General features: G+C 28.1%; 2 protein-coding genes across 2 annotated transcripts in view; one reads left to right on the top strand and one right to left on the bottom strand.

Annotated features, from left to right (window-relative positions):
- The window catches only part of LOC116777707 (glycerol kinase), a 160,495-nt gene that overhangs the window by 123,444 nt on the left and 23,490 nt on the right, over window positions 1-13,561 (bottom strand). Inside the window, exon 2 of the mRNA XM_061526035.1 lies at window positions 10,851-10,908. The gene's annotated coding sequence lies outside the window, so the exon portion shown is untranslated. The remainder of the gene's footprint in view (window positions 1-10,850; window positions 10,909-13,561) is intronic.
- The window catches only part of LOC116777708 (gamma-aminobutyric acid receptor subunit beta-like), a 29,994-nt gene continuing 17,982 nt past the window's right edge, over window positions 1,550-13,561 (top strand). The window contains exon 1 of the mRNA XM_032671393.2: window positions 1,550-1,682. Within this exon, the coding sequence (XP_032527284.2) occupies window positions 1,594-1,682 (89 nt within the window). The 5' untranslated portion in view covers window positions 1,550-1,593. The remainder of the gene's footprint in view (window positions 1,683-13,561) is intronic.

Here is a 13,561-nt window from a genome sequence, read left to right as displayed (position 1 = left end):
CCAAAACATTTGTTATGAATAAATTTCTTTTTAACCTTTAACTGGGTACCTACCTACAGAATTATACTAACTTAAGTTGTACTTTAAGGATCTTTTTTTGTAATAAAAAAAATTACTTATCCATGGGTATATTTACCAGTACTTGTATTTCTTTAATATGTTTTGATACAACTTATCCATATAAAAATACATATAAGAGAAAAATAAAATATTAAGAGTCCTTATCATATGTTTACCTTTGGGATAAGGAAAATTTAGCTTTAATAAACCAATTTGTTTTTTTAACTAATGCAGTGTTTAAGATCGAGACTGACGCATTGCGGTACCGTCAATAAGGATGCGATTGATTCATCTAAATCAAGCAATGATTTGTATGAATAGAATATGATAAAAATGGTTTGCGGTCCTTGTAAATTGTAAAAATATATTTATTCGGATTTCACAAGTATTATTATTTCATTATTGCTGTTTATATATATAAATATGTATGTATATTATAATGAACATATTTAAAACTTTATTTATAAGATTGGTGTTAAGAACTTCGATTACGTTTCAATTTAACATCTATATAAAATATTTACAACACATCGAACCAAAAATATAAAACAAATGGCTCAACTTGTTAATCATCGAGAAAAAATATACATTTGCTTTACAATTTTCATACAAAGAGAAGTAAAATATAAGTAGTCTATTAAATTTGCATGGAATAGTAACGTCTTCCTTCAATTTCTGCAAAATGTTTGGATCTATGAAGCCTTAAATGTACAATATAATCCATTCGATGGGGCAAAATAAACATGAAAATCTTTGTTGTTGTTATTGTATTTTAACACTATTTCAATACCTAGAACATTTTTATGATTTTCTTTAGCTGTTCTAAATTCACTTCGATTCGGAATTTTATATCACCGCATTCTAGTTGAGTTATATTGCCATGCCGTTACTTTCTGTTATTTATCAGTTGAATTGCTCAGAATAAAATATTGCTCTTACTTTTACACTTGTAAGCACGAATATACATAAAGTTGCTTAAAACTTTTTGTATATATTCATCTTTTGATTACAATTTTGAAACGTATGTACAATTTTAATTGCAATTATTTGAAACCTGAATTGTTTTCATGGAACCTTTTGTAGCCATTGTTTATTCATAACATTAAGCTTTATTACTACTCCAAGTTAGTAGAATACTCAATGATTTATTTTAAAATAAAACAGGTTATGACTAATTTTGTTATTTATAAAATATTAAAGTTACTTTTAACTTTGGGCCTCATATAATAATTTTAAGTTGAGTTTTTCTATGACTTTCACCGATACCTGGCTATATACCTAATCAGAACGATATCATGTCTAGGTGCGTTAATAAAAAATGAGCGGTAGCGAAAAGTTGAAGATGGGGAGTTTAGTGTTTGTCGCTCAATAAGAGTTGAGGATCTGTGCGAGCGGAAAGAACGGCTGGGTGCCGGTCGATAAGAGGCGAAGCGCAGGCGCGAAGTCTATGGGACCAGTGTTGGAGAACACGCTAGTCCGCCGACAGGCAGACACGCGGCTGCCAGCAGCCTGCGGCCGCTACGATCGCGGACGATGCACGCTCGTCGCTCGCGGTGTGTGCGCAACGTTGCGCTTGTGCTAGCACTCGCGCTTGTTTCTTTGCCCCACGCAGATTATGCAGCGTGAGTAAAAATATATGTTTATATATATAATATACACTTAATATATTTTTTGTAACTTCGTACCACGTGCTCTGCATTGGCGGCGAATAACCGCGAAAATTTAAATACTTTATTAAGTTTACAGATAGATTTAAAAATGCCATAAATATTTTTTACATAACTTTTGATTGAAATAAATTAATTCGTTCATTTAAGTGGTTGTTACATTTTCTTTTAATTTATTATATTTTAATGTAAGTACTTATAATTAATCGTTTTGATGTCATAAATATTACAAAAAAGGGTTTTGGCCTCAATATGATACTTTATCCATTTTTGGTAATAAAATTTATTAGAATAAAAATATCTATTAACAATTCGATATAGCTATCTATTTAAAATTTTACTTCTCTTAAATTATCAAATTAAATCAATAGTAGAAAGGTCTATTTAAAAAAAAGTATTGGAATGCCTTCTATATAAAATTGTATTGTAAAATTAATTACTTTTTTTCTCACCAACATTGCTTTTTAGTATAAAAAAAATAAACATTATAATATTAAAATTAAAACTTTTTCATTTATAAATTGTCCTGGGCAATAATTGTACATAGTAATCATTCTATATTTGACCAAGAAACGCCCAATTTTCGATATCATGGCGTTTGAAGGGAGTGTTACAATTGTTCCATCTTTTATACTCGCAAGGACAGTTGTCTAGCGACTGAAATATAATAAAAATACTAAAGAACCTTCAACATTCCTTTATGAAAATAGAATACAGAACAAATAATTATAACAAAAACTAGACTCAATATCTGCTTATGATTATTTTGTTCTCTTTAAAATTTTAAATCAGAAGACTCGACTGTAACCAAAAATAACAAATACTTCAAGTTTCTGTTGGCTTAACGTGCGCATTGCTGTTAAAATAAAAGACTCCATTTATGTCTTTGAAGGTGTTTTTCTTGTATTCTTATGAGAAAAATGATTGTAACAGCTAATCAAGTACGTCACAATGTCGATAACTGATATCAATAGTGTTATACAACTTAGATTGCTATTTCTAAGATTTTATTATAACGTGTTTAAAATAAATAAAAAAACGATTAAATAAAAGTTTAAAAGGGCTGAATACATAGTGAACGAGTGACCTGATCTATAAATATATTATTAACTGAAAATTATAGGAAGAGGGGTTTTTCAGACAACATCGTTGAAAGTAACATGACAAATTGGCTGGTTCTTAATTATATTTTCTCCAGTCATATTTTTAAAGATGTTTTGTAAATTTCTAAACCATAAGTGCAATATTATTAGGTCAACCTAGAATTTATTTGTAACCGTGGCCAGTGTAATCTAATTAAACATCATGCAATACCGAGTTGAGGTTCACATCTAGTTCAAATCAAAATATGTACATATATTGTACAATAGCTTAAGTATAACAAGGCTACGAGTTATTATTAGATGTTAATAAAATAGTTACCAAATAGCACGACTAAATTAGTTAATTAAATTATTTATAACTGTATTAAAAAAAGAGTTAATAAAAAAGTGCAAGCCAAAATGACTTAATTAGTTTTAGTTGGAATATAGGAGTTTTATTAGCGCGATTAAAATATGCCTTTGTTGTCATCTTAAGGAATTAATCCATTTTAAGGGAATTATATTATCGCGACAGTGTTTTTTTTATGAATTGAAACTCCAGCTTTACCTCACTTTTTTGAAATTCAAAAGTTTTGTACAATATTAATTTCCTTTCTTTTTATATCTTTAAAACTAAAATTTTAATTAAAATTTTAAGCTGGCATTCGAAATGAAAGCCCTATTATGTGAATGAATGTAACTAATAATTTCAAAACATTGGTATTAATTAAAATTTTATAACTATGTGGGAAGGACTTATATCTATTAATATAATTCCCGGTTGAAATTTCTTCGGATCCTGTAGTCTCGGAACTATATACAATCCTTAAAGTTCAAGGTTACGCTTGTTTGCAGTTGAGTCAGCGGATTATGTTTAAAATAATGAAGAAATTTACGTTAAATATTATAAATATATTAATTTTATTGATGAAAAAAAAACATTTAAAGAATTAATGACTGTGATCCTCGATTAGTTACAAACAAAGAAATTGGGTTATCTTCTTTTCAAGAAGTATTTTTATTTGATTGCTATTTTTCTTTTATAACTATAATTTTATTATTGATGACAAATCTCTTTTATAATGATAGAAATAGTTATTTTTTATGAAAACAAAAACATTGCTTGCGATTGTTTGTGACATTTTAGCCCGTGATACTTTGAGACAATTGAAAAAATTATGCCCTTTGTTGTATTCTATATCCGGATGTCAAGTGTCACAATGAAACAGTTCAACATATTTAGTTGTTTTCATATTAGTAAAATATATCAAAACTCATATAACATGTATTTTCCAGTAAAACCTTGTTTTCATTGTCACTACATAAACTTCACTGTTTTCTCATGTAGATAGTTCTTTATGGAAAATATTAATCTATTTTGTGTTTAAATATAATAAAGAAATAAAAATGAATATTTACTTACATTATGTTTAGATATTGACATGTAAAACACTTAAGAATATTAAAATACGGGAACATATTAGTGTCTGCGAAATAGCAAATCAGTATTATAATATAGAAATGACATGGCTTTATAGCTATATACTCTACAAGAAAACTGAATTACTTCATACACTAATATGGGGAATGTCTCCTACGTTCTTACATTTTTATTATATTACGTTTAAAAAAAAAAAAAACTTAATACAATTTTTGAATGAAATTAAATACTAAATAAGAATTTTTAGTATTTAACTTCATTTCTTTATCTATTAGAAACTCTGCTTCTGTTAGACATACTGTAATGTGGCCGCAGAATTTCGGTATCGATCAGCACAATTACGGCCTGATACGGTAACTTCGTCTCACTTATTACATAGTGGCATCCTATCTGCGGGCTTGCGGTTCTCTGATACTTCAGATATTTTATTACTCTACCTCATTTTATTGGAACACCTGATATCATATCTGTGAAATTGTAATCATTAACAAGTAAAATTTGCATATTAGACGGTGAACTAACATTTGAAAAAAAAAGTTATTACTTGGTGGATTAAAAATTTACTGAAAAGTGAGTAAGACAACTAGACTGTGGCTTTTATAGACGCAGTTCAGACACGGATTGACAGCCGTAACAGTTTCAATATTCGTTTCAGAAATCGGAAAGGAATGTTATAAAATAGTCAGTTCTAAAATTGAAATTCTTGAACATATATTGTTATCAATTTACTTTTTATGAGTGGTCACTCAAAAAAAATCTCTTGCATTAAACTATAATTTTTACATTTGATAATTTTGTAATATTATATGAATATCAGATGACACAAATGTAGTAAAAAACTCGTTGAATATATGCTGTGTCATATCTCTGATTCATAAAAAAATTACGAAAATTTTGTAATTGACTGTTAATTTTATATCTTTTTTTTACTTATTAACTTAGAAACACAAAGCAATGGAATAAATTAACAATAACCACCAATATCTCGCAAAATCAATGGAATGCATGTGAAAAAACGTGTCCAGAATTATGGCACGTAATAATCTACATATATCTAATGCCTACCCGCAATACAATTTTCAGTATATATATAACCAGTTTAAAAACTAGTAGGTGTTAAACACGTTTGGTTTCTCATTTTATTACTGCTATGTATATTCCTCATTATTTACATTGTAACATAAACATAGAAGCGGAGCAGCGGAAGGGCAAATATTTACATAGCATTACTTTCCATCGGTCCTGAGCTCTTAAATATGGTACTAACGGAACATTATGATATTTACACAACATATATAAAATGCAAGTATATATCTAAGTTCAATAATGCTTCGTCATTTAATAATAAAAAAATATATATATGTGCTTCAGACAGAATAAAATTGTAGGTTCTTTACATTTTAATCAAGTTTCTTGTGGGTGAATTGTACCTTAAAATAATTGCTATTTATTCTTAATCTATTTATAATTTAATCGTAAGCATCAATAGTAGTATAATTGTGTCACTTTTTTAAATTTAATTTCTAATTTCTTCAAAGCGTTCTTGAAATTTAAAAACAAATAATTTCAAACTCACTTATTAAATAATAAAAAAATTTAAACTATTTAAATTTCTATATAAAATAGCATTCAGTTTGTTCTATACTCTAATCTCGTTTTTCAAAATAATATAGAAAGTAAAATAAAAAAAAAGCATGAATTTTTTCTCAAATGAAATGGTAAGGAATTAGTTAAGATATTAAATTAAAAAAAAAAAAATTATTTACATTTACTTTATTTTTAAAAAATATTGATTTATTTAGAGTAAAATATTTTAATCGTTATTTTAATTTTGTGCTTAACCTCAATTTCCTAATTGAATAGTCACAAGATATTGAAACAAAGTTGTTCCAATATCTTTGGCTTCTCGGATTACGTTTAGATTAGATTCATTCGATCTGACTATTTGAGATGAAATTCACCAACATTTGCTAGTCAATAACTAGATAGTTAATAAACCGCTTGAATGGTTACACGAAATACTAAGTAATAAGTAGAGATTCTGTTTCTGTATGTGGGAGTAAGTATACATTTAGTAAATGTTATTCTGCAATTTCTTAATATTTAATTACCCTTTTCGATATTGTATGTTGTTCTTATCACGATTATTTGAAAAATAATAACAAAAATTGTTATTAATTCCCCTTTTATTGAAGGAAGTAACACTAAAGTTTTAATATTATTGTGCTTTTATTAAATATTTAAAAATATGGAAACAATGTTAATCTATGGCTTAATGTATTAACTATTTTGATCAAGCCCTTACCTTGCGCACAGCTAGACTTATACTAAAATCGTAATTTTTAAGTTTAAGTCTTTTTGTAAACTTTTTGGAGTTTTTCGGCATTTCTGGTACCTCCACAAAAAATTCGGTAACGGCCAAGAAATTAAATTTTTATCCAATGAAATCATCAAAATGAAAATAATATGATAGGGTCCAAAAAGGTATAAACAAGAAAGATAAAAAAGACTCGGTGAAGAAAACTACAAAAAACTAAAGAAGCCTTTCTTTAGTTTTTTTTTCGACAAATACAATATATCAAGAACCTTAGAGTCATTGTAGGTATTTTTGCCAACCGGCTCTTTAAATACGATTAATTCAAAATTCTGTTTGAGTCTGACTATTTGTTAATTTATTTAAATTCCCATGACGATGTAGGTTGTAGCATATGCTTTGACGGTTACAGTTTTGTTTAGTAGTCAATAATAAATACAGAAAAACTACTTACCGGTATTCGTTATGTATGATACTACATAAACACCTAAACCAAATTTTTAACGTAGTTGAACAAATATACATCTACACGTCCATTGGTAAATATAATCTATATTATCATCACCTTATTGAATATAAACGGAATAGATACTTAAATAACCATTGAAACTTATATAAGGCTAGTCTATAAAAAAATATATTTTTAAGACTTTTACGAGTATTCATTTAAATTATATTTAAAAAATTACATACTCCCGACGTTTCGATTACTTTACAGCAATAGTGATCATGGGCCATCTCGTCTGCCCGTATATAAGTAATAAACAATAAAGACCACAATAGTAACTAACGATTTACATACCTACTTTTTACGATTGATAATTTTGTCGGGGTAAAAATATTAACAAAATTTTTGCACCCAAATTATTCGTAGTCACTTTGCAATTTTTATGTTTTAAATTAATATTTTAAAAATTGGAAGAACATACAAAATACATTTATTAAAAGGGCAGAGCAAATATACATACCAAATATTGTCAGATGTCATTTTAAATATTCTTTTTGATTTAATTATCTTGACACATAATTTAAAGTGAATATTATATAATAAGAATAATTTAAAAAAAAACTAAAGTATGCTAATATTTAGGAATTTATAGTAATAAAAACATTTTCAGATTACAATTCAAACTAACATAAAACTTTAATGTTAATTTTTCATACAACGTAATTGTTATTTATGGATGTATATTCATATTTAAAATTAACTAGAAGTCTATTCAGCAAGATAACGTGATTTAAAACACGACTATGAACTTGAATGGAGACATGAAGGCAGATATGATGATATAGTATACAACGTTTTTACAAATTACAGCAATTGTGCTATATTCAATGCTATGACTAATGTTGACTTTCTGAATTTTTTATCGAAAAAGAAACATTTTATTTTGCGAATTATATTATACTATAAACATCACAAATATTAACTCGATCACTCCTTTTTTTAATGTTTTTACGGACGGACGGATTTTAACTGTTGATGTGTGTTTTAACAGTGTGTGTAAATGTTAAAGAAAATTAATTTTTAGAAAATGAATGTTACCGATTCTTTTATTGTCTTTTGAAGTAATCTCGGGTCCTTTTTACATATCGTCACATTCGATGGAACCACTGAGAAAAGCCGTGGGCCCATTTTTCCTTATCTTCGAACGCTTTCCACGCATCTTTAGGACTTGTAAAGCGAACCTCGAATTTAAACTAGAATTTGCATTTAGAAAATCTTTAGTTCTTAGGAATAAACAAAAGTCGCAGGGTACCAGGGAATGGCTGTATGACGGATGACTGTATCATAGTCAAATATTCAACAATTCGTTTTGCGGAGTGCGCTGAAGTATTGTTGTGGTGAAGGAGGATCCTGCTTTGAGGGCGGTGCTGTCGAACTTTTTTAAAGACAACAGGCAAACAGTGATTGACAAATTACTCTGCAGTTACTATCCTTTCATCTTCTAGCACAACTATCGTGAAATGACCGTTCAAACCAAAGAATGTGGCAATAATTTTTTTCCTTGATTTCTTCCTTTCCTTACCTTAGTTGGCCGATCCTCTTAAAGTAACACTCACTGAGCTAATTGCATTTTGGTTTCGGGTTCGTAACAATATATTTCGTAGCTCATGCCAAATACAACATTTGAGTCAACGATTATCTACCATTTGGCGATACCTGTTCATGCGAATTTGTTTCTGGTCGTCGGTTAAAGTATGGGGAATCCATCTGGTATACAGCTTTCTCACGCCTAAATGTTCGTGTAATATTTTTTGAACTTGACGCATACCATTGCCTAGGCAAGCCCATATCTGTCGATAGGTCTTTCTCTTGTCTTCTTCTATCATTTTGATGATGTTCAATAGTCGTTGTTAGAGGACGTCCCTCACGCGGATCATCATTTAGATTGATTTTAAATAGTGGCACGAGATGGGGCTTCATTAAGAAATGCTAATCGCAGCATATCATAGCTTTGTTGTTGAATAAACCCGCAACGAAAGTCTTAATAAATCATTGACCGAAAATGTTCTCGCGTTTGGGTTCATTTTCACGTGTAGCAAGAGTTTTAGATTTGCCTCATGATTTGAAATGACGAATGAATGCAATAATCTACAATAGGTAACCAAAGAGTTCTAAAATTGACATTCAAAAAAGTTTTCATTACCAATGTTTCTAAATGGTCGGTTCAAAACATTATCAATTTTACCCACGAATAATATTTAATATCATTTAAATCAGATTATTTTTGTACAATACTAAACAAATCCAAGATCGTATGAAATACGAGTGATAATTTATATTTCACCTTTAAATATGACAATTTATTGTCTCTATTTTATATAGTAACATCATACCTAAATAAAAATAATTAAAAATAGAAAATAGAAAACAATCCATCTTAAGGCACTTCTAATAATAAATATTTAAAAATAGAAAATAGAAAACAATCTATCTTAAGGCATTTCTAATAAAAAACAGGTCTCGCCTGTACGTCTCGTTTTTATTATAATATTCCTTTTCACATGAAAACGAAGTAACTGGCTACCTTGGATTTCCGGAAAACTCCGATCGTAACCGAATTTATATTACTTTACGCTTGCGCGTTGTATTCTTGATTAGGGTGAGGGACACAATATTAGGGTAAAAATGTGAAGACATTTTTCCTTAAATCTCATTCGGTTTCATATGCGAAATAATAATAATACTATAAAACTATCCGATACGACAAGAGTTCGACTGATGAAAGCACCATATCATTATATACTAATTATTGGTCTTAAATGAAATATTTACAACAACGGCGTGTAGTCTATTTTACTCATAATAAACATTTAGAAAATATAATATATATATAAGCATTATTTGATAGAAACAGCCGCTTTTTTTAAGTGTAGTAAATTGTATTACAATCATGTTGTAGTGTTCAAATGCTATGTTCCAAAGCAGACTTGTGATGTATGGACTACACTATTTAATATATAATCCTCTAAATATTTCATGATATACTGTAAGATCGATGCTAATGTGTTAGCAGAACATGTTGAAGTGCGTTTAAGGTTATAGAAGTACGGCTGAATTTTTCCACTCTATTACACGGAGTATTAGTAATTGTTATGTTGATTTTAACTGGAGTTATAAATATTTTGTGTACGAAACTCTGTTTGAATGATTAAATGGATATCAACATGTAGGTGAGTTAAACATGTTTAAAAAACATATTCCCAAATTACATTTAAATTTATTATCATCTGAAATCAAATAAATATTTAGTACATATTGTAAACAATAAAAATAGTGTTTGAATGTTATGCGTTTATTAATACATTAGCAAATTCCACAGTGTTATTGATCCGACAGGCTGCCCAAGCAAAAGCCTTATATAGCTATATCGATCTGAATACAGCCGTACTTAGAATTAGGTGTCTCTACTGTATCCTGGATTAATATGAAAATAGATATCTATTTTCATTATAGCCATATTAAGTTACAAAATTATTAGTACCCGGTTTGACTGACATTATGGTTGGGAACTAATTAATGAAATGACTGATCAGTCACTAACTGTATTGATGGGGATATATGTACAAAGTGGTTTAGTTAACAGTGTTAATGACATGTATAATCCTCGTTTAAATACTTTACACCTATAGTATTTTTAAATTTGGTTTTTAAAGATAGCTCTTTACTTGTTTTGAGACTTTATAATATTTTATATTACAGAATGACACGTACAATTGTAATAACAAGTAGTGGAGATTGAAGTATTTGCATTTAAAAATAAGAAAATACAATAACTCACTCTCCGGGCTTCTGATTCCGAAGAACAATCAAATGTTGTTTGTGTTACGATTTTGCATCTGAAAAGTAAAAAAAAGTTATAATATAATCAGGACTCAACCAACTCAACTAAGTATTTAATTTAAGACCGTCTATTTCAGCGGTGAAAACTCTATTAACTAGATAATAATTATTGTAAGTAATTAATATAATTATATAATTATCTATTTCGCTGTAAAGCCAATTGGAAATTTCAGAAAGCTACTCACATGGCTAAACATTGACTTTGAAATGTATTGTAAAAACAATTACTAATTCGATAACTCATAATTACACAAGTGTTGGATTAAAAATTAAGCAAATAAATAGTTTGACTAAGTTTTATATAAATATGAGTGTGAATTGTGTGGATCTAACTTTCGATAATTCTATTTGAATCACTTTAAGTAATGCTATTGTTTCAGTCAAAACATATTTTACATAATAATTAAATATTAGAAAAACATATGAGTTTTCACATTTCTGAAACATGACTTTTTTATTTGCTTCATTCCTTTAATTATGATTAATTAAACCAATGTTTATATATTAGGTAGGAAAAAGACCTCAGTACTCTGATTGCAATTTTAAGCGTTTCTTTTATTCTAATCAATTAATGGACAAATAAGTAGTAAGATGGTAATTAAAAAATCCATTTGCAGTTGTGTCATTAGTTTTGTATCTGACAATTATTGCAACAATGCAGGGCTGCAGTGAAATACCTTTAACTAGGTTAATTTAATTGAGCTGTCTTTGTTTCAAACAATTATTTTGCATTTATAATTTATGCATTGCAGTTTGTAATATTTTTAGTATACGTAGTCCTTTATATCGGAATACAATTAGTAATTTAATAATAGAACAATCACAGACGAGTGCGGTGTATATACAATTTAGATATGTATGTATATATTCAACCCGCGTGTGGTTTATTTGAAATTGCGCTACTCGACACAATTACAACATTGAACACATTATGTGTTTTATTTGTAAAGATATAAAATTATAACAAAGTCATTATTGTCTTACAAATCGCTACTAAAAGAATTTTGTAAACGATCTCTCAACACATATTTATTAAATTTTGGAACTTTCTAAAATATGTTATAAAAGTAAGGAACAAAGTTGTCGTCACTTCATCTTCTTGACTCTATCGCTCAAACTACAAACAAAATGCAAAGAAACAGTTGTTTCCAATCACTATTATAGTCTCACTTGCATTTACATAAGAATAAAAGTAACTTTAATATTTCTGTACAAAGAAACCTTTTACAGTGCAACTCAGAACTGGAAGTGCAGTAGCATAAGTTAGCCGACTCAAAAGCGTAAGTATATATTACCCTCGAGTGTTGAGTAGATGAAGTTATAAAACATCATTATATTAATAGTATATCAACATATAAGAACAAAACTTTTTTTTTAAATATGCCTTTATGGAAACTCTTAAATTAGTTTTCAGTTTTTTATTTAAATTTTTATAGAATAGTTTTTTTTTATGTTATGTGAAATTCAGGGGTACGAATAAGGGTTGTTTGCTGATTTTAAAGATATATGAGGCGTTAAAATTTAAATATCAAAAACTATTTAAATGCTATGAATATTATTTAATTTGAAATGTATTTTTTCCCGCATCGATACAATTTAATTATTTTGTTCAATTTTTAGAATGTTTTTTTTTTATCCCGTTAATTGTTTCCTACGGAATTGTTCCAAACAGTTTCAAATCACGTAACGAATAATCGATTTCCTATAATATTTATCTTACCGACTTTTTTCACGCCTTTTATTACATTTAAGGACACTTAAAATAAAACATTGGAATTAAGGATTATTTATTCATTATTGTTTATATTTTTATTTGATTGTTTAAAGGGTTAGCGTATAAACTTTTCTTTATTATTAATTTAAAGCCATGCTTCATTTTTTACAAATTTATGTGACTATATTTATTTTTTGACAAAGATTTAAAATATTGCAATCAGTGTGGGAAGTTGGAAAATTGGTTAATTGACATACAGTAAATACAGTTGTTACCAGATAAATACATAAAGCTATTATCTATCAGAAATTTCAATGCGACAGTTTTTTATCTTGATTACCTACCCGAGTACCTTTACCACAAAAATGGAACAAAATGTACATATTTTTGATTGGACCACAACTTTAACAACAACTCTTGCATTACAGTAGCATAACTTTAGTTCGTTTAGGTAAAGCGGGAATTTTAGAAGCAATTTAACACGGGATTTTGCAACACTGTTCTTGAATATGTGGTTCTTTGACACTTAAGTTTATTAGACAACTAGACTTTATTTACATATTTAGACACATATACATATATATATATATATGTAGAAACCTACGTAATATAATTATTTTGTACATTGGAAATAATTTATTTTTAGTTTTATCCAATGAAAAATATGATTTACTGGTGCAACTAAGTAATAGAGTGGGTCGGTATCGTCAGATTCACATCTGTAAATAACTTTGATTAATATTTTATAAAAAAAAAAAATTATAAGCGCAATAGTTAATTATATTAAAAGTTATGCATAATAAAATTGTCTGTTTAATATAAAACCTTTATAAATGACGGATGTACGGCAAATGAACGTCATGTTTGTAAACAGAAATCTCAATCAGTGTCTATGAACGCGACACTGATTGCACAATGTATGTACAGAAAACGAT

The sequence above is a fragment of the Danaus plexippus genome, chromosome Z, assembly GCF_018135715.1.
Source record: "Danaus plexippus chromosome Z, MEX_DaPlex, whole genome shotgun sequence".
Lineage (NCBI taxonomy): Eukaryota > Metazoa > Arthropoda > Insecta > Lepidoptera > Nymphalidae > Danaus > Danaus plexippus.
This window is presented reverse-complemented; position numbering and strand designations above follow the sequence as displayed.